Source organism: Schistocerca americana, chromosome 5 (assembly GCF_021461395.2).
Source record: "Schistocerca americana isolate TAMUIC-IGC-003095 chromosome 5, iqSchAmer2.1, whole genome shotgun sequence".
Taxonomy (NCBI): domain Eukaryota; kingdom Metazoa; phylum Arthropoda; class Insecta; order Orthoptera; family Acrididae; genus Schistocerca; species Schistocerca americana.
In genome coordinates, this window is record NC_060123.1 from 419,520,495 (window position 1) to 419,543,635 (window position 23,141).

The 23,141-nt window shown below is 42.4% G+C and overlaps 1 protein-coding gene across 1 annotated transcript in view; it reads left to right on the forward strand.

Annotated features, from left to right (window-relative positions):
• LOC124615362 (dnaJ homolog subfamily C member 13) overlaps nucleotides 1–23,141 on the forward strand; it is a 361,181-nt gene that overhangs the window by 335,639 nt on the left and 2,401 nt on the right. The window contains exons 34-35 of the mRNA XM_047143178.1: nucleotides 4,101–4,241; nucleotides 4,414–4,654. Coding sequence (XP_046999134.1) covers nucleotides 4,101–4,241; nucleotides 4,414–4,654 — 382 coding nt within the window. The remainder of the gene's footprint in view (nucleotides 1–4,100; nucleotides 4,242–4,413; nucleotides 4,655–23,141) is intronic.

Below are 23,141 nucleotides of genomic sequence, written 5' to 3' on the forward strand. Positions count from 1 at the left end.
GATAGTAGTTCATTATAGGAAAATTGAAGAGATCTTTGGAGAAGAGAGAAGCAGCTATATGAATATAAAGAGCTAAGTTGGCAAGCCAGTAATAAGAACAAAAAGATGAAAGAATATACAGAAGGGTTATAAGATTGGAAGTTAACTTCAGGACAATATTACAGAAAGGGAAGAGGAAGTTAATGAATGTGAAATAGGAGATACAATACTGCTAGAATAATTTGACAGACCACTGAAAGAGCTATGTTGAAACAAGGCCCCTGGAGTTAGATGACATTCTCTTAGAATTAGTGAGATGCTTGGGACAGCCAGCCACGATGAAACTATTCCACCAGGTGTGCAAGATATATTAAACTGGAGAAATATGCATGGACTTAAAGACAAATTTAATTATCCCAATTCAAGAAATGAATAATATTAAACTGTCAGTTTAATAAGAGATGGTTGCGAAGTACTGACACACAATATTTACAGAAGAATGGAAAAATTGCTAGAGACTGGCCTCAAGGAAGATCAGTTTGGGTTCTGGAGATACGTAGGAGCTTATGGGACATTACTGACCCTACTATGTATCTAAAAGATATGTTAAAGAAAGGCAAACTAATGTTTATAGTGTTTGTAGATTTAGAGAAAGCTTTTGAGTGTGTTTACTGGTCTACATTCTCTGAATTTCTGAAGGTAGTAGGGGTAAGGTATAGGGAGTGAAAGGTTATTCACAACTTTTACAGAAACCAGACTGCAGCTATAGAAGTTTAAGGACATGAAATGAAAGCAGCAGGTGGGAAGGGAGTAAGACAGATATGTAGTCTATCACTGATGTTACTCAATTTGTATACTGAGCAGGCTGTCAAGGGCACCAAAGATAAATTTGGAAGTAGGATTTACATTCAGGGAGAGAGAAGGGGAAAAAAAAGAATCTGGCAGAGATTATATCAGACTTGGAAGAACAGCTGATCAGAATGAATATGAGATGAAAACTGTGCACCGAATTGGGATTCGAACCTGGGAACTTTGCCTTTGCAGCTAAGAGCTCTACCTACTGAGCTGCCTAAGCATGACTCGTCCTCACAGCCTTACTTCTGCCAGTACGTTGTTACCTGCCTTCCAAACTTGACAGAAGCTTTCCTGCATGTCTTCTAGGACTAACACTCCTGAAGGGAAGATATTGTGGAGACATGGCTCACCACAGCCTGGGGGATGTTTCCCAGAATGAATTTTTCACTCTACAGTGAAGTGTGTGCTGTTATGAAACTTCCTGGCAGATAGAGCCCCCTGGGCTGGTAAGCTGCTCTCCCCCTCCCCCCAGCAAGCCTGGTTACTCTTGAACTCCTCTATAGTTACCCTATTGGAATATGTGCCAGACTGGAACCCAAAGCTGTTACCTTTGCCTAGCCAAAAGTTGCAAGTTCAAGTTCCAGTCCGGCACACAGCTTTAATGTGTCAGGAAAATTCATATCAGTGCATACTACACTGCAATACAAAAATTCATTCTGGGAATGGGTAATGTCTCGAAAAGAGGTGATAAGATGAATATCAACACAACTAAAAAAGGGTTGTGGAATGCTGTGAATACTAGACCAGACAATGAGACATTGTAGTAAATGAGTTTTACTATCTGTGGTGCAAAGTAACTGATGATGGTTGCAGTTGAGAGGACATAAAATGCAGACTGTCAATAGCAAGTATTATGTCAAGGAGTTTCAATTATGTCAGCAGTTCACCTTGAAAATGCCTGTACAGTTATCAGCCAAAATATCAGAAGAAATAAAACTATCCTGGATGCCCACTCCTTAACTGATGGAATATTCTATCTGCTGGGGAAAACTTCAAAAAATGCATAGGGAAATACATTAACATTGAATATAAATTTAAATATTAGAAATTCTTTTCTAAAGGTATTTGTCTAGAGTGTAGCCTTGTATGCAAGCGAAACGTAGATGATAAGCAGTTCAGACTAAAAGAAAATAGAAACCTCTGAAATCCTGTGCTACACAAGAATTCTGATGTTTAGATTGGTAGGTCGAGTAATTAATAAAGTAGCACTGAACTGAATTGCAGAAAAAAATAAATTTCTGGCACAACCTAACTTACTTCTACCACATTGTCATCTCTAAGTGATGTTCTAGGGTGTCAAGGGTGGTTCTCATCTTCATCATCTTCTCAACCTTCTTTGATAAGTTTATACCACTGGTAAACTGTTGTCATACTTGCTGTAGATTCAGAAACATGTATAACCTTTTTTTTCAAAAGAGATGAAAATGCATGTGTGCATCAGGAAGATGTGTGCTGACATATTAACAAAACATTTTGAATGTTGGTTGTATAAACCATGCAAACTTCAAAAACTACTGTCGCTTCTTGATCGTACCTTGTACACCTCCCCAGAACTATATGGAATCCTGCTTTTTCCAGTGGTTTAAAAGCATCCCTGGCCCTCTTAGGTGAACCTATATCTTCTGGGCAGGTTTGTAGATTATCTCGTTGGTCTGTTTTTTCAAGATTTTTCCTATGCGATAAGGAATGTCCTTAATGAAAGGCAGGAAAACTTTTGTGCATCGCTATGATTTTTGCACACTCAGCTTAATGCTCTTTTTATGTTGGCAGATGAATAACCATTCTTGAGCAATGCACTGGCGAGGTGTTTTAATTCTGCGCTAAGCGGCACTGTTCTGCAAGTGTTCTGTGCTCTGGCTGCCAACAGATTCCCAAATCTCCTACGGCAATTAGTCACTTCTCAGATTTACTTCTGTCTCGTCATATGCATCAAACACAAGAAGGTGCATTGCTTTTGTATTCTTTCATTTTGTTCCTACATAGCTTAGACATTTATTGTTATGTCCTATCTTTGTTGTAAGATTTATTCTGCTTCTGGCCTGAACCAGGCAGTCACAGGTCTCCTACACCTTAGCAGTGACAGACATTTTAATGATTTTGTGTTGAATGTTAAAATTTAAAACAGTTCAACAGCTGTTTCACTGAGGACACACACTGATGCAATATCAACTGAACACAATACATTTCAGCACAATATTGGAGATGTTATTTTATTGCATTTTTATTCTATCTGTATTGTAATGTCATGGTACCTCACGATTTGTGTACATTCAAATGCTTATCTTTCAGGATGCCCTTTATCTGTATTGATGTTGTATTTGTCCCGTACAGACATTCTTGTGTATTGTATTGTTGTGCACTTTATTGTCTTTGATGCACACCAACATGCTCCTATTCACTTTTCAAGTGGAGAGTTTCTGTAGTTTAAGTGTCAGTTTCCTAATTGTTTGTCCAAATTTTCATTGTCATTATGTGATGATTTGTTCACTATTAAGTTTCGGCAAGTGTAATTTTATTTGCATAACTGTATATTATATGCTTTGCTAAATCTGGGCACATTCCTTCAGCCTCTCAAAAATTAATAGTTATACAGGGTGTTTATAAATGAATATCAGGGTTTTAATGCTTTATAATATTCATTATATTAAACTTACAATTATAAATGATATGTCAAATGAAAGAGCAACTCAAACAGTTTTACCAAGAACCTTACAAATATTCAATGTGAGCACCATTTTTCACATGTCACACATCAAGTCTACAGTCGAGTTCTTCCCAAACGTTGATAAGTGTGTCTTCAGTGATTGTAGCAACAGCTGCTTCAATCTGGTTTCTTAATTCTGTTGGTAGTGGAGGCATGTACACATGATCCTTGATGAAACACCAAAGGAAAAAATTGCATGGAGTTAGGTCGGGTGATTGTGGAGGCCATGCAAAGCAAGCCCTGTCATTTTGCCCCTTGCGGCCTATCCAGTGCTTGGCTATAGACTTGATGTGTGCCATGTGACAAATGGTGCACACATTGCACATTTATAAGGCTCTTGGTAAAACTGTTTGAGTTGCTCTTTCATTTAACAATCATTTATAACTGTAAGTTTAATGTAATAAATATTATAAAGTGTTTAAACCCCGATGTTCATTTATAAATATCTTGTATTTATGCTTTACTTACTGTTTCATTCAAAAACTGAAGCTGTGACTTGGCTTAAAAAAACTCTTCTTATTTATTTCCTTCATTTTAAAATGTTACGGTGACTTCTTTGAAGGTTTGCATACAAGCAATGGCCCATACAGATTGCATCAAACCCATGAAGCAAGCAATGCAGACGTGTAAAGACATAATTGGTGTTGGATGTGAAGCTCTGAACAGGCTTTTCTCTGCAAATCAGGATCAGCTTATAAAACAGGTAAAAACTTTTCAAATTTTGTTGTAATCTCATGTCAAAAAAGTATGTGACATGAGAGTAAGACATTATCAGGTTAATTTCATCTTCGGATCATATAATGTTTATAACTGCACTGTGCTCGAATTAAGGTCATTTGATAAATAATAATGGATGTGTGTGTTTGTTATTAAAGGCTTTAGATGCTGATATTGTGCCATACCTATTAGGCCTTCTGGAAGGCAGACTGGAAGCCATTGAGAACCCTGCTATGACTAAAGCTCAAATAGTGAAGGCACTGAAGGCCATGTCTCGAAATCTCCACTTAGGGAGCAAAATAGAAGGCATATTGGAGAAGTCCTCAGTATGGGCTGAATACAGAGATCAAAGGCATGATTTGTTTATCAGCAACACTACTACAGCTGGATACTTGACAGGTACTGTAATATGGCTTTATAGAGTCTCCTGAAGAAACTGAAAATGTTGTTTCCTGTTCATGTGCCAAAAAGTTATTGTAAAGCTTGTCAACTCACTCACTCTCTCTCTCTCTGTCTCTCTCTCTCTCTCTCTCTCTCTCTCTCTCTCTCTCTCTCTCTCTCTCTCTCTGCTGGCTGTTAAAATTACAACAGCACAAAGACAGAGGTGGCATGCAAAAAATGTAAAGTTGGCATGAAGAGTATTACAAAGCATTCATTAGATGGGAGTAATGCTGTCTACATTCTGTAAATGAGCAGAGATTACTTATTGTATTTCTCACTCAGCTACTTGGTGACAAAATACATTCTTAGGTGTAAAAAAAAAAAACCACACACACACACACACCATGAAGGAATTATCCAATGGAATGGAAATTGGTAGGTGCGATGTACATGTACAGACAAAGAAATGGGTACAGTTCCAGAAAAATTTGATGCCTGACTCGAGAGAGAGCTTCACAAACTAAGCAAGTTAATGACACATTGATCTACCTTTGGCTCTTCTGCAAGCAGTTATTTGGCTTGGCATTGATTGATATAGTTATCAGATTTCCTCCTGAGGGGTATTGTGTAAAATTCTCTCCAACAGGTGTGTTAGATAATCAAAATCACAGGCTGATTGGAGGACCCTGCCCATAATATTCCAAATGTTTTCAATTAAAGAGGGATCTGGTGACCCTTCTGGCCAAGTTGTTTTGCAAGCACAAAGACAAGCAGTAGAAACTCTCACCACGTGAAAATGGGCATTGTCTTGCTGAAGTGTAAGGCCAGGATGGCTTTGCCATGAAGGGCAATGAAACAGGATTAAGAGTGTCGTTGACATACTGCTGAATTGTAAGGGTGCTGCGGATGGCAACCGAAGGGGTCTTGTTATAAAAAGAAGTGTCACCCCAGCCACCACTACTGGTTCTCGGGCTGTACGGTACGCCACAGTCACATTGGTATGCCACCACTGTCCAGGGCATCTACAGGCTGAAGATATGTCTGGAGATGTCCTGGAGATGTCCTGGAAAGTGGTCGGATACTGACCTGACTGTCATCCACCATACAGCCCAACAACCAGGAGTGATGGTCTGGGGTGCCATTTCTTTTCATAGCAGTAACCCTTTGGTTTCCATCTGCAGCATCCTTATGGCACAATGGTACGTCAACAACATGCTACACCCCGTTTCACTGCCCTTCATGGTGAGCCATCCTGAACTTACATTTCAGTAAGATAATGCCCGCACACGTCGGGGTTTTACTGCTTATCTTCATGCTTGCCAAACCCCACCTTGACGAACTAGGTGACTGGACTCTCTTCACTTGAGAGCATGTGTGGAATTATGTGCAGGGCCCTTCTACCATTTCATGATTTTGGCAATATAACACAAGTTGAACAGAATTTGGCACGACACCCCTGAGGACGACATCCAGCAACTCTGTCGATCGATGCCAAGCTGAATAACTGCTTACATGAGAGCCAAATGTAGACCAATGTATTATTGATTTGCTCAATTTGTCAAGCTCTTTTCTTTAAATAAATCATCAATTTTTTCTGAAATTGCAATTGTCTGTCTGCACGCGTACAACACATCTACTGATGTCATCCCTTTCAAATAATTCCTTCGTGGTGTCGTGTCTTTTTTTCTGTTAAGATTAAACAAGTTGTGAAAATGGAATGCAACTGCCCATTAGAGTACTACTAAGCTATGATTCAGTTAATTCATAGACACATACTGTCAGTGGACATGTATTTTCTTTATGAAAGAATGCATTTTCATTCCTTTACGTTAAAGGTAATGTATGAGATTGAAAAGTGTATAAAGTGCTTTGACAATTTTTAATTACGACTAAAGGTCTTGGACATCTGGGTTTTCAAAAATACTGGGCCTCTGAGACAATATCCAGTATGAGGCAATTCCAAAAGTAAGGTCTCCTATTTTTTTATAAGTACAGAACTCTGTCTGTGTGGCAGTTGGTCACACTGTTATGAAGAGTGCTTCACGCGCTGTGTGTAAACATGCGCACGCCGCTCTGAGGCACTCAGTCTTGGCTTGGCAGCCGTTGAGAATGGGGCTTCCATGGATGTTACTGCCAAGTGCGAGTTGCACGTAGTTGTTCAGGTTTTGAACGCAAAGGACACTGTGCTGATTGAAATCCATCACCAATGGGTGTCATAAATGTTTGTAAGTGGTGTTGAGAGTTTGCAGCTGGTCGGACCGAAATTCATGACGAACAAAGGATCGGGAGACCTTCAATTTCTGAGGAGACAGTGTTGAAGGTTCAGCAAAGCATGCGTGAAGATTGGTGGATCACCCTGGATGATCTCTGCATGTTGGTTCCTGAGGTTTCCTGAAGCACTGCTCACAGAATTTTAACGGTAACATTGAACTACCGGAAGGTGTGCGCAAGATTGGTGCCACGCATGCTGACTGATGACCATTTGATGCTTCCCGTGCATTTCTTCACCACCCTGCAGCCGAACAGGACAACTTTCTGGACTCAGTTGTCACGGGTGACAAAACCTGAACCTAACCACTTTACACCTGAGATGAAGCAACAATCATGCCAGTGGCGGCATACTACTTTGCAGCATGGCAGTGAGCTTGTATGACAGGGGCGTACAAAAACTGCCACAGCATCTACAAAAATGCATAGACAGAAATTGTGATTATGTCGAAAAATAGCTAAATCTTCAAGCAGTAAAGTTATGTAAACAATTGTGGAAATTAACAGGTCTATGTACTTATCAACAAAAAATAGGAGACCTTACTTTTGGGATTACCCTCGTACAAAAGTGATTGTATGGTATTCTATATGCTTAAGAGTGCAGTAATTCATGGTTGATGTGGCCAGACATATAGCACCAACATATACAGATGCTCTCATGTGCCCCTTAGATATGTTGGGTTGTATACATGGAAGTTGCCATTGGTGGGGAGACTTGAGAGCCTCAGCAATACAGATAGCTGTACCTTAGCTGCAACCACATTGGGGGGGGGGGGGGGGGGGTCTGTCTGTTGAGAAGCCAGACAAATGTGCAGCTCCTGAAGAGGAGTAGCAGCCTTTTCAGTTGTTGCAGGTGCAACATTCTGGATGATTGACTGAATTGGCCTTGTAACATCAACCAATACAGCAACACTGTGCCAGTACTGCTAATGGCTGAAAGCAAGGGGAAACTACAGCTGTAATTTTTCCTGAGGGCATGCAGCTTTACTGTATGGTTAAATGCTGATGGTGTCCTCTTGGGTAAAATATTCTGGAGGTAAAATAGTCCCCCATTCAGATTTACGGGTGGGGACTACTCAGGAGAATGTCGTTACCCAGAGAAACAAAACTGGTGTTACACGGATTGGAGTGCGGAATGTGAGATCCCTTAATCAGACAGGTAGTTCAGAAAATTTACAAAGGGAAATGGATAGGTTAAAGTTAGATATAGTGGGAATTAGTGAAGTTCGGTGGCAGGAGGAACGGGACTACTGGTAGGTGAATACAGGGCTACAAATACAAAATCAAATATGGGTACTGCAGGAGTAGGTTCAGTAATGAATAAAAAAATAAGAACATTGATAAACTACTACTAACAGCATAGTGGGCACATTATTGTAGCCAAGATAAACATGAAGCCCACTCTCACCACAATAACGTAAGTCTATATGCCAACTAGCTCTGCAGATGATGAAGAGATTGATGAAATGTACAATGAGATAAAATAAATTATTCAGGTAGTGAAGGGAGACAAATATTTAATAGTCATGGGAGACTGTAATTCAGTAATAAGAAAAGGAAGAGAAGAAAAAGTAGTAGGTGAATATGGACTGGGAGTAAGGAGTGAAAGAAGAACCCCCCAGTAGAATTTTGCATAGAGCATAACTTAATCACGGCTAACACTTGGTTCAAGAATTGTGAAAGAAGGTTGTATACATCGAAAAGACCTGGAGACACCAGAAGGCTTCAGATTGTTTACATAATGATTAGACAGAGATCTAGGAACCTGGTTTTTAAATTGTAAGATATTTCCAGGGGCATATGTGACTTAGACCACAATTTATTGCTAGTGGAACATCGCTCTTGTTGATACATTAATAACAATCTCAGTATAAACTGGTAATGGCGCCTTGCTAGGTCGTAGCAAATGACGTAGCTGAAGGCTATGCTAACTATCGTCTCGGCAAATGAGAGTGTATTTGTCAGTGTAGCATCGCTAGCAAAGTCGGCTGTACGACTGGGGCGAGTGCTAGGAATTCTCTCTAGACCTGTGTGGCTGCGCTCGGTCTGCAATCACTGACAGTGGCGACACGCGGGTCCGACGTATACTAATGGACCGCAGCCGATTTAAAGGCTACCACCTAGCAAGTGTGGTGTCTGGCGGTGACACCACATTCCTCCCCCGCAAATCGGCGAACGGTTGTGTTATAAGGCTTCCGCCCGCTGTGGGGAGGACCCCATGTTGACGTATGCGATGAGGTGGGGAGCCTAACAACAGGTGAGGCTGTGCCACCCGCACCCTGCCATTCGGTCTGAGGGGAGCTAGGAAACACCTGAAAATCTAGGCCAGGGTGCACGCCAACATGCGATGTATGCGCCCTTAGAGAGACTGGAGGGGCCGAAGGGTCGACCTCCATCGGGTTGGGGCACTCGACGGGTGAAGACGACATATGGTCCGGAGCGGGCAAGACTTCCCTGGCGGAGGACAACTGGTCACGGGAAGCGAACGGCGGCGCGTGACCCAGGGATGCGCCCGGCGGTTGCAGCGACGCGTCCACTTCGGGCGTCGCCGGCGGGAGAACAGGCAGCGGCGGCAGCGGTGGCGGCGGCGGCGCGTCGCCATGGGGCAAAATGGAAGGCAGCGTCGGTAACACATGGGGCTGAGGCGAGCCAGTAGATGGGTCCCCAGGGCACTGACCGGACGGCACCGTCGCTGAAAGCAGACGGGGAGCGGCAGATCCCGGGCGACGACAGAGGTGCAGCTGATTGAGATGCCGACGCACCTCACCAGAGGCCCCAAAAACCAGATACATAGCGCGGCCGAGGCAGCGAAGAATGCGCCCTGCGAGCCAACGCCGTGAACTTCGATAGTTGCGGTAGTAGACAACGTCGCCTGGGGCAAAAGCAGGTTTCTGCCACTGCACAGGAACCTGATGCAGAGGATGTAGCAAAGACATCAAGGTTCGATGAGGGCAACCATGAAGCAACTCAGCCGGCGAGCGACCATCTCGGGGCTGAGAGCGATACGAGGACAGAAAGAGCAATAACGCGTCCTCCCGAGAATGCGACTCTTCCAACTTCAACATCTGTGACTTGAAAGTCCTGACCAAACGTTCAGCGGCACCATTTGACTGTGGCGAAAACGGCGCGGACGTCAGATGTTGAATACCATTGGCCTTGCAGAATGACTGAAATTCTGCGGACATGAATTGTGGGCCATTGTGGGAAACAATAGTCTGTGGAAGACCTTCAATACAGAAGATAGCGGATAACGCTTGGATGGTGGCAGATGACGTCGTGGAAGGCATCCGGACAACAAAAGGAAAATTACTGAAGGAATCGACCACAACCAACCATTGAGCATTCCAGAATGGACCAGCAAAATCTATGTGTAAGCGTTGCCAAGGGGAAGTGGCTTTAGGCCATGCAAAGAATTTCCACGGCGGTGCGGATTGTTGTTCGGCACACGCCATGCAAGAAGAGCACATATTCGTAATCGCAGCATCGATTCCGAACCAAGTACAGTGCTGACGAGCAAGTTGTTTCGTTCGCACTATACCCCAATGTCCTTGGTGGAGAAGCCGTAAGACAGAGGACTGTAATGAACGTGGGACCACGACCCTGGACTGAACCTTATCAGAACGCAACAGCAAAACACCATGTCGAACAAAGTCTCTCCTTGTGAGCAAAAAATTGGCAAACCAACGGATCCTCGATCCGTGACTTTGACAAGGGCCATTGCGTAGCAACAAAACGCAAAACGGTAGCAAGGACAGGGTCAGCTGCTGTGGCTGTAGCTACACGACGAAAATCAATCAGAAATGATTCGACCACGTCATCGGTTTTCGAGTCAATGAACATGCAAGCAAGTTCGGAAGAATCGAATGGTCTATCCTCAGCAACAGGCAAACGGGACAATGCATCGGCGTTTCCGTGCTTAGCAGTGGACCGATACAAGATATCGTAGCAGTACTGCGAGAGGAAAATAGACCAGCGAATGAATTCCTGCGCTGTACGTGGAGGTACAGGCTTGTGTGGATGAAAAAGCGATGTCAAAGGTTTGTGGTCTGTGATGATGGTAAAGTGACGACTATACAAGAAATCATGAAACTTAGTAACACCAAATACGAGAGCCAAAGCTTCTTTCTCGATCTGTGAATAATTTCTTTGCGCAGACGAGAGCAATTTGGACGCAAAGGCAATAGGACGATCATGCGATCCATCTTTGTGCGCAAGCACAGCACCGATCCCGAAATCCGATGCATCTTCCATCAACGAAAGGCGTTTCTGGGGATCGAATGGCGTAAGGCAATTATTAGAAAGCAACAACAATTTCAACTGGCGAAAGGCGCATTCGCATTCCGTCGTCCAGACGAACGGAACACCTTTATGGCATAAGCGATGAATCAGAGCTGAAATGGAAGAGGCATGTGGCACATATCTGTAATAGTAAGTGATTTTTCCCGGCACACTCTGTAGCTGCTTCAAATTCTGTGGCGAAGGCAAGTCTTGTATGGCACGGAGGTGCTCGGGACTGGGATGTATGCCTTGGGCATTGATTCCATGTGCCAGATAGGGTAAGTCACGAGCAAAAGACACACATTTGTCCGTCCGCAAGCGAAGACCATTTTGTCGCAAGACCTGAAATAATGTTCTGAGATTGGCTTAATGTTCTTCTTCTGTCTTTCCAGAGATCACAATTTCGTCCAGATAGTTTGCTGCAGTAGGGACCGAGGCACAAACAGTTTGCAGATATTGCTGAAACAATGCAGGGGCGGATGCACACCCAAATGGCAGTCTTTTGAATCTATACAAACCAAGATGCGTGTTAACCACCAAAACTCGCTGGGATTCTTCGTCCACTGGTATTTACAAGTACGCATCTGCTAGGTCCAACTTCGAAAAATATTTGCCCGGGCACAGTTCGTCAAAAAGATCTTCCGGGCGGGTAAAGGAAAAGTTGCTATCACTAGTTGTGGATTCACTGTTGCCTTGAAGTCCACACAAAGTCGCAATTTTCCGGAAGGTTTTGGCAAAATTACTAAGGGTGATGCCCAGAGAGAAGCCTGCACACGTTCAATCACACCTTGCGATTCCAAATTGTTTAACGTTCTTGCGACCTCATCACACAATGCGTGGGGAACATTGCGCGCTCTGAAAAATTTCGGTTGCGCGTTGACTTTCAGTTCCAAATGTGCTTTATAGTTCTTAGCGCAACCAAGGCCCGGTGCAAAAAGTCTGCAAATTCTTCACATAGACGAGAAACACTGGCTGAAGGCACAGTCTGGTTCACTGATAGGACCTGATTGACTATAGACAAGTTAAACAACTGAAATAAATCTAAACCAAACAAGTTCACAGCAGAAGAAGAACGAAGGAAGTAAAATGACACAAGTTTTGTTTGTCCCTTGTATGTTGCGAGAAGGCTGCACTGTCCTAACACAGGGATAGCTTGTCCTGAATAACTATTTAACTTAACATTTGCGGCACGCAACGGAGGTGTGCCCAGTTGTTTGTACTTGTCTTTATTGATCAGTGAAACTGCAGCTCCGGTATCGAGCTGGAATGCTATCACCTTGCCATTTATGTCCAAATCCACAAAAAGTTTATTGTCCTGCTGATGACAAGAGCGACTGTCTCGTGCAACGTGAACTGACACTGGTACAGAATCACTTGCGACTTGACGGGATTTCCGGCAATGACGACGCACACTATTTTTGGGACGAACACCGTCACTGTTAGAGAGAGTGGCACTGGGCGGAGTGGAATGAACTGCATAAATTTCCATGGGTGACGGTTCACGAGCCTGAGTATTCGTGGTTCGATTCCAGCGTGAAGCAAAGGGCCTGGAATGGTTGTGAGTGTCCGATCTGAGCTTTTTGTGGCAAACACTTTGAACATGTCCTTTTTTATTACAGAAAAAGCAAATAGCTTGGCGTGACGGGCAATTCTCACACGAATGTCTAGTTGCACACCACAGACATGATTTTAGCACTGCATTTGCTTGCTTGCGCGGCACACGTAGCGGAGAGCTTGGCGGCAGCTGCGCGGACGGGCGCGAGGGCTGTTTACTGTTCCGTGCGGCTCGCCCGGCGGGCCGGTTAATGTGACACACGGCTGGTGAAGTTGCAAATGATTCCTGAGCAAAGTCAAGTGTGTCCTGCCTATCCCATCCTCGTCGCCAATGTTGTGAATTGGCAGGAGCCAATTCACGGAGTTCGGAGGAAGCCGAAAGGCACGCGTTTAAGCTCATGCAGGCTGGCATGAGGTCTGGAAAATGACAAGGAATTATAGTAGCCAAAAATAGTACATAGCTTCTGGAATACTTAACTTTAATCCATAATTGGAGAACATCACTCTTGTTGATACATTAATAACAATCTCAATATAAACTAGTAATGGCGACTTGCTAGGTCGTAGCAAATGACGTAGCTGAAGGCTATGCTAACTATCGTCTCGGCAAATGAGAGCGTATTTGTCAGTGTAGTATCGCTAGCAAAGTCGGCTGTACGACTGGGGCGAGTGCTAAGAATTCTCTCTAGACCTGCCGTGTGGCGGTGCTCAGTCTGCAATCACTGACAGTGGCAACACGCGGGTCCGACGTATACTAATGGACCGTGGCCGATTTAAAGGCTACCACCTAGCAAGTGTGGTGTCTGGCGGTGACACCACAAAACCTGTCCTAAGCAAATAAAGGAAAGCACATATGTGGAAGGAGTATATAGTGTGTGCATACAAGGGTGTTGTACTTGAGGGCAATATTATGGAAATGGAAGAGGACATAGATGATGGTGGTGATATTGGAGATATGATACTGTGTGAAGAATTTGACAGAGCACTGACAGACGTAAGTTAGTACAAGGCCCCGGGAGTAGACATTATTTTGTTAGATCTACTGATAGCCTTGGGAGAGCCAGCCATGACAAAACTCTTCCATCTACATCTACATGGTTACTCTGCAATTCAAACTTAAGTGCCTGGCAGATGGTTCACTAAACCCTTTTCTTATTACTTCTCTACCATTGCAGCGTCGAATGGCGCTAGGGAAAAAGGAATACCTAAAAATTTCCATTTGAGCTCTGATTTCTCTTATTTTATTATGATTATCATTTCTCCCTGCATAACTGGGTGTCAACAAAATATTTTCACATTCAGAAGAGAAAGTTGGTGATTGAAATTTCGTAAATAGATCTCACCGCAAAGAAAACCACCTTTGTTTCAGTGATTGCCACCCCAACCTGTGTATCATATCAGTGACACTCTCACCCCTATTGCACGATAACACAAAATGAGCTGTCCTTCTTTGCACTTTTTTGATGCCCTCTGTCAATCCTACATGGTAAGGATCCCACACTGCACAGCAATATTCCAGCAGAGGACGGATATGTGTAACGTAGGCTGTCTCTTCAGTGGGTTTGTCACATCTTCTAAATGTTCTGCCAGCAAAGCAAAGTCTTTGTTTCACCTTCCACACAATATTATCTATGTGGTCTTTCCAATTTAAGTTGTTTGTAATCGTAATTCCTAGGTATTTAGTTGAATTGACAGCCCTTGGATTTGTGCGATTTCATGATTTATCGTATAACCAAAATTTATCGGATTTCAATTGCCACTTTTTACACAATACAGAAATTCTCTCTAGACCATTTTGTTATTGGAATTGATCGTCTGATGATTTTACTGGATGGTAAATTACAGTGTCATCTGCAAACAATCTAAGGGGGCTGGTCAGATTACCACCTAGATCAGTTATGTAAATCAGGAACAGCAGAGGGCCTATGACACTACCTTGCGGAATGCCAGATATCAATTCTGTTCTGCTTGATGATTTACTGTCTATCACTGCGAACTGTGACCTCTCTGAGAGGAAACTACGAATCCAGTCGCACAACTGAGACAATACTCCATATGCACTCAATTTGAGTAACAGTCGCTTGTGAGGAACGGTATCAAAGGTTTTCTGGAAGTCTAGGAATATGGAATCAATCTGAGATCCCTTGTCGACAGCACTCGTTACTTCATGGGAATAAAGAGCTAGCTGTGTTGCACAAGAATGATATTTTCTGAATCCGTGTTGGTTATGTATCAATGAGTCATTTTCTTCAAGGTGATTCATAATGTTTGAGTACAGTATATGCTCGAAAATCCTACTGCAAATTGAGGTCAGTGATATGGGTCTGTAATTCAATGGGTTACTCCTATCTCCTTCCTTGAATATTGGTGTAACCTGTGCTACTTTCCAGTCTTTAGGAACAGACCTTTCATCAAGTGAGCGGTTACATATGATTGCTAAGAGAGGCACTATTGTTTCTGCATACTCTGAAAGGAACCTGATTGGTATACCATCTGGATCGGAAGACTTGCCTTTCTTAAGTGATTTGAGTTGTTTTGAATCGCCTAAGATATCTACTTTTATGTCACTCATGCTATCAACTGTTCTGGTTTTGAATTCTGGAATATTTACTTTGATTTCTTTCATGAAGGAATTACGGAAAACTGTATGTGGTAACTCTGCTTTTGTGGTACCATCATCGGTAACATTTCTATTGCTATCACACAGTGACGATATTGACTGTTTTTTTTTTTTTCCACTGGTGTATTTTACATAGGACCAGAATCATATTGGGTTTTCTACCATATTTTGAGACAATGTTTCATTATGGAAACTATTAAAAGCATCTCGCATTGATGTCCGCACTAAATTTCAAGCTTCCATGAAACTTGGCCAGTCTTCGGGATTTTGCATTCTTCAGAATTTAGCATGCTTTTTTCATTGCTTCTGCAACAGTGTTCTGGCGTGTTTTGTGTACCATGGTGGATCAGTTCCTTCTCTTATTAACTTATGCGGTACGAATCTATCTTTGCTGTCGAAACTGTATCTTTGAATCTGAGCCATATCTGGTCTACACTTACATAATTAGTTTGGAAGGAATGGAGACTCACTCTTAGGAAGGCATCAAGAAATTTTTATCTGCTGTTGTAAATAGACGTATTTTGCATTTATTTTTAGTGGTTTTTGGTTTATATGGTTTTGAGCCTCACTATAGTGACCTTGTGTTCACTAATCCCTGTATCCGTCATGATACTCTATATTAGATCAGGATTATTTGTGGCTAAGAGGTCAAGTGTGTTTTCGCAACCATTTAGAATTCGTGTGGGCTCATGAACTAATTGTTCAAAGTGATTCTCGGAGAAAGCATTTAGTACAATTTTGGAAGATGTTTTCTGTCTACCACTGGCTTTGAACATGTACTTTCACCATCAAATTGAGGGTAGATTGAAGCCTCCACCAATTATAACTGTATGAGTGGGGTACTTATTCGTAATGAGATTCAAGTTTTCTTTGAATCGTTCAGCTATTATATCATCTGAGTTGGGGGGTCGGTAGAAGGAGCCAATTATTATTTTGGTACAGCTGTTGAGTATAACCTCTAGCCCTAGTAATTCGCAGGAACTATCTATTTCAACTTCACTACAAGATAACTACTACCAACAGACACGTACACACCACCACCTACTTTATTTAATCTATCGTTTTTGAACACGGTTTGCGCCTCTGTAAAAATTTCAGCAGAATTTATCTTTTTTCTGTTCCTATAACGATTTCAGCTTCAGTGCTTTCTATCAGCATTTGAAGCTCTGGTACTTTTCCAACACAGCTACGACAATTTACTACTACAATACAGACTGTTGCTTGGTCGATTCTCGTCGTTTCTTTGCCCTGTACCCTTTGAGACTGGAGCCCTTTTTGATCTTTCCTGAGACTGTCTAACATAAAAAAAAAGCGCCTAGTCCACGCCACACAGCCCCTGCAGCTATGTAGCTACCTCCTGTGTGTGGTGAACACCTGACCTATTTAGCCGAACCTGAAACCCCACCACCCTATGGTGCAAGTCAAGGAATCTGCAACCTACATGGTTGCAGAACTGTCTGAGCCTCTGATTCAAACCCTCCACTTGTCTCTGTACCAAAGGTCCACAATCGGTCCTGTCAACGATGCTGCAGATTGTGAGTGCTGCCTTCATCTCGCTGGCAAGACTGGCAGTCTTCACCAACTCAAATAGCCGCTGGAAACCAGAGAGAATCTCTTTTGATCCATAACGACACATGTCATAAGTGCCGATACGAGCCACCACCTGGAGTTGGCTGCACCCTTTACCCTTCATGGCATCCGGAAAGACCCTTTCCACATCTTGGATGACTCCCTCGGTATGCACATGGAGTGCACATTGGCTTTCTTCCCATCCTTAGCTGCTATATCCCTAAGGGGCTCCATCACCCGCCTAACATTGGACCCCTAATGACAAGCAATCCCACCCTTTGCGCTTGTCCGGACCTCCTACTGCAACAGGCAAGGCTGCCCTTCTGCCCTTGTTGGCTCAGAAGTGCTTTCAGCAGTGGGCAGTACCTCAAACCTGTTACGGAGGCGTAAGGATACAGCCTTGTGGCCAGCACCAACTTTTGCCTTCCGCCCAGGGATTCGTGACCCCCCACCATGGTTCGCCAATTACTGTCAGGCAAGCGCCAATCGGCAGGGATGTCTGAATCAGAGGGCACATCACCATCAGAGATCCCAGGAGGTGCTACAGGTTCCAGAGGCACCAAAGCGCTCTCCTCGGGTGTCCCAATGTCACCGTGGCCCAGGGCAACAGCCTGGATCCTGTTGACCATGGCCAATACAGCTTCCAGCTGTTTACGGATGGTGGCCAATTCCCCCTGAATCCGTACACAACAGGCGCAGTCCCTTTCCATCACTAACACTTTTTTTCCTCTCTTTTATCTCACAAGCTATTCAAAACAAACAGATGACAATCTGGTGAGAAGATGCACAAGACAGGTGAAGTACCATCAGGCTTCAAGAAGAATATAATAATTCCAGTGCCAAAGAAAGCAGGTACTGACAGGTGTGAAAATTATTTAACTATCAGTTTAATAAATCACAATTGCAAAATATTGGCAAAAATTCTTTACAGACGAATGGAAAATCTGAAAGAAGCTTACCTAGCGGAAGATCAGTTTGGATTCTGTAGAAAAGATGGAATGCGTGAGGCAATACTGACCTTACCAATTGTCTTAAAGGATAGGTTAAGGAAAGGCAAATTTACGTTTATAACATTTGTAGACTTGGAGAAAGTTTTTGACAAAGTTGACTGTAACACTTTCTTTCGAATTCTGAAGGTGGCAGGGATAAAATACAGGGAGTGAAAGGTTAATTACAATTTGTACAGAAACCAGATGGCAGTTACAAAAGTTGGGGGCTCAGAGGGGAAGCTGTGATTGAGAAGTGAGTGGGACATAGCTGTAGCTGATCCCTGATGTCATTCAATCTGTCTGTATATTGAGAAAGCAGTAAAGGAAATAAAAGAAAAATTTGGTGTAGGAATTAAAATCCAGAGAGAAGAAATACAAACCTTGAGGTTAGGTGATGGCATTGTAATTCTTCCAGAGACAGCAAAGGACTTGAAAGAGCAGTTTGAATGGAATGGACAGTGTCTTGAAAAGAGGATATAAGAAGAACATCAACTAAAGCAAAACAAGGATAATGGAATGTAGTCGAATTAAATTGGGTGATGCTGAGGGAATGAGATTAGGAAATGAGACGCTTGAAGTATTAAATAAGCTTTTCTGTTTGGGGAGCAAAATAACTGATGATGGTTGAAGTAGAGAGGATATAAAATGTAGATTGGCAATGAAATGGAAAGCGTTTCTGAAGAAGAGAAATTTGTTAACATTGAGCACAGATGTAAGTGTCAGGAAGTCGTTTCTGAAAGTATTTGTATGGAGTGGAGCCATGTTTGGAAGTGAAACATGGATGATAAACAGTGTAGACAAGAAGAGAATAGAAGCTTTTTAAACGTGGTGTTACAGAAGAATGCTGAAGATTACATGGGTAGATCACATAACTAATGAGAAGGTACTGAATAGAATTGGGGAGAAGAGGAATGTGTGGCACAAGTTGACTGGAAGAAGGTAGGACATATTCTGAGGCGTCAACGGATCACTGAGTTAATATTTGAGGGAAGAGTGGGGGGTAAAAATTGTAGAGGGAGACCTGGAGATAGTGCATTAAGAAGATTCAGTAGGATGTAGATTGCAGTAGTTACTCTGAGATGAAGGGGCTTGTACAGGATAGAGTATCATGGAGAGCTGCATCAAACCAGTCTTTGGACTGAAGACCACAACAAAAACAAATCTCAGTTCCACAGTTCAGCATGCGTGCCCACAAATGGGGGGCCATTTTGAATCCCAGCAAGTAAATCCACTACTGCCTAACACAATTGTCAATTTATTCCCTTAATTAAAGTGCTGGCAAATAGTTTGACAGGCTATAGAGTTTTGTGTAGCAATCATGACTGACCATTCTGTTGCATGGCGACATCACTAATATGTTCCACTGGTAATATTATAAACAATACCAGTATAGCAGTTGCAGGCTGTTACGTGATTCCACTGGTATGAATTTGTGCAAAATGGGGTCCAAAGTGCAGAATCATTTCTACATACTTAACTTTTTTGCCAGGGGCACATGACAGTTGCATTGGTTACTACTATATTATATTGTATTTCCAATGTTTACCTGTATGTTACTAAACAGCAGATATTCTCTCTTACCCTGGGGTTAGTTAAGTATAGTAAGTCCTTATAAAAAATATTTAACTACTGCAATATTATCAAATGATCATCATTCTTTACTTGTCCCAATAAAATATTGTTGGGTGTATACAGAGGTAAGGCATGATATTTCTTGAGAAGGTGAGGAAGGTAATTTCAGTCTGCAGACCTAAATAAGATCATGATATTGGGAGACAAATGCCTTTTCACTGCACGTATGACATCCATTGGTGGCTTTGCTATTAGGAAGTTGGTTTTTTGTGTGGGGCAAGTGACACCTGTTGAAGTGGAAGAATAGTTATTGACTGATGGCTCCGAAAGAACCTGTGTTCATATCAAATGCACAATTGAGGTAGTGGTCAACACGCATGAAACTGACATTGTGCCAGGAAGGAACAGGTGAAACAAATGAGGAAGTCATTGATAAAATTCTGGTGGAATGAGAGTAGTGTGTCCTTGCCATGGGCCATCATAGAGATGCCTTTGGTGATTCTGAACTGGATGTGGGCCCTAGAGTCTGGCCTAAGTGCCCACAGATAACAGTTACCATGCGTGAGTTGTCAATGTATGGATGTGCATGTGTTCTGCATCTGATGAAGAACTTTGTCTGATAGCTTAGTCTATTTTTAAATGTCTGTCTGTCACTCAGCACTTCTCTCTGTGGTGAGTGACAATCTGTCCTAATTCATATTTTTATTAATCTCCAGTCTCGTATTATAAACTTCTCTTCATCTCTCATCTAGGAGAGCAACCATTCCATTGCAAAAAGAGCTCTCACCAGCTCATAACAGTCACTGATATGAGACAGAGCGTCCATAATTGTTAGGAACCAGAATAATTATGTGGTGGGGGGTTTCCACCAGCCTTAACTCATATGCAACTACAGAACTTCCTACAGTGACATTGTTTCAGTAATACAACATGATATCCAGTCCCGTCTCACCTCTCTCTGTTTGATTGAGAAGCCAACTGCTTCAGTCACTCCATTGTGGTTGGTGGCTATTGCTCTCAGCTCCCACTTGCCATCAAAAAACATCATCAGAGACCATGGTTACAAGGGTTGCATGGATAGTGAAAATACTGTGCGCAGCTACAATGGATTGAAAGTTCCTACACATCTGCAGTCCAAAGGTGTATAAAATTAATCTGCATGCCCTAATATTAAAATGGTATTAACAACTGTAATTTGTTTGGTAAGTTTGAACTCTGATCCTGGGCATGTGCCTAAACAGATATAGTTTCATCTGCCAAAGTCCATATGTTTAGGGATGAAGTTTTGGAGTGAATTAACAGCTACATGGATATCAGTCTCAATTGTTTCACCTTCAAACTCATGTTTCACCTACAAACTCATTTCAGTCTGCATCTAACAGTGGCAAGAAATGTCTTGATTTTGTGTGTGTGTGTGTGTGTGTGTGTGTGTGTGTGTGTGTGTGTGTGTGTGTGTGACATTTTGATAAGAATAAATTTAATTAATAATTTTGCTGCTATAAATGTGTCTTTCACCATTGTCAAAAAACGTAACCAAGTTACTGCCAAATATTTCAGTTTTGTTTCATGTGTTGTCACGTGGCTTCACCTTGTAGCAAAATTTTGTGTATATTGTTAATTTTATTCATGCACTTACAGTACCATTAACTCCAGTACACACTGCAGCAAATCACTAGTGAACTGTAGTCATTAACAAAAGTTGCAGTAGCCAGGAATGTTTCGAGGAACATGCTTGTTCTTTCATGTGAAGCATGAAATTCTGTTGCTGTAGGGATGTATTCAGTGAACAGGTTATTATTATTATCATTATTATTTTTTTAGAAATGCCTGTTCATCAAGAAAATCACACTATTATTGTATTGCATTACCAGTTTCTGTTGTTATAGCAACTGCCTTGGAACCTATTACTTAAAAGTCAGTCTCTTAACATTTATTTCATGTTCAAATACATGTAACACCAAAACTGAACTCAGTCATCCTTTTTTACATTATATGTAAACTGGTCAGAACAATTAGGGGATCAGTCGAGATATCTAGGTTCTGAAGTATTGTCATCAGCAGAATGAACTAAAATAATTAGACGTCTTTCTGTCGGTTCTACGGAGTGGAGGCAACAACAGTATGGTCGCCGAGATAGTGGTAATAATGGAAACTTGCTGCAGTGGGGGTTGATGTGGACTTGTGTTTACTCTACCAAATGAATTACACAAGCAGTTGGTTCAGATAGTGTAGTGAGCAGATAGTGCAAAGCAACAACAATGTGACTTACCTGAAGCTATGGCATGGAGAGCCATAGGACGATTGGAAGCAGGACAGAGACAGAGGAAGGTGGCTGCAGCTGTTGGAGTGTCCCAAAGTGTAATTTCCAGAACCTGGACGCAATTTGAGACAGCAGGAACAGTTGAAAGAAGGCATGGCCAAGGTCATCCACAGGTAACATCAGCAAGAGATGACCTGTTATCTCTGGTTAACAGCCCATCGAGACAGGAGGCTGAATGCAGCTCGGCAGCAACAAGACATGCAATATCAACACACACAGTCCGAAATTGCTTCTGATAATGTGGCCTCTAAGCACAGAGGTGTACGGTGTGTATCCCATTAAAACCATGACACCATTTAGCCCGCAGAAACTGGGCAGATCTGGATTGGAGTTGTAATGAATGGTGCTGGGTGCTGTTCACATATGAGTCAAGATTTTGTGTTTAGCCGGATGATCGTTGTTCCCTCATCTGGAGACAACATGGAACTCGGGAACAGTCCTGCTTATGTGCAGGAAACATCACCAATCATGGCGGTGGACAAATGGTGTAGTTCGGAGTTGGTATTGGCATATGTATGGACCTCTGTGCCTTTCAGAATGGCACTTTGACTGCCCTGAGGTATAGGAATAAGATCCTTCAACCTTTTGTTGTGCCGTGCACTGGTGCCATAGGAGACTGGTTCCTTCTGGTGGACGATAATGCTCATACCCAGAGAGCTGCACTGGTGGACAACATGCCATAAGCTGAGGGAATTAATTGAATGGAGTGACCAGCGTGTTCACTGGACTTAAACCCGATTGATCATGCCTGGGATACACTTGTCAGATGCATTGCAGCCAGACCAGCACCTCCCACAATGGTTGCAGGACTGGATATTGCACTCTTGGAAGAATGGCCAAATATCCCTAAAGAGCTGATTGATAACCTCATACTGTCCATGCCACATATGTGTGCAGCTGTACTGGCCATCTGAGGTGGCCCCACACCATATTGGAGGGCAACGAGAATGACTGTTTCACTGTTATGGTAGCCCCGTAGTGCCTCGCTCAATGTAAACACTATGTAAACCTCAAGTAAAGAGTTGGTACCTCAAAAGGTGATATGTTTCCAACACAAAACCAGTGGATGAAGTGAATGTTGTTAGATGGTGAGAAAAGAAACAAGACTTTTCATTGAAACAGGGCCTTGTGAATATTATACTTTTAGGTTCATATTTTCAGCTGCACTTGAGATGGTGCACGCTTTTGCTTCATGCCATTGTGTACATTCACATGTAAAATAAGTAAACAATAATTATATTATAATGTTGATGTTGACATTTGGCCACAAAGTAATTTTTACATTAATATCCACAATTACACACGAGGACACATCTGTTAGAGAGAATACTAGGA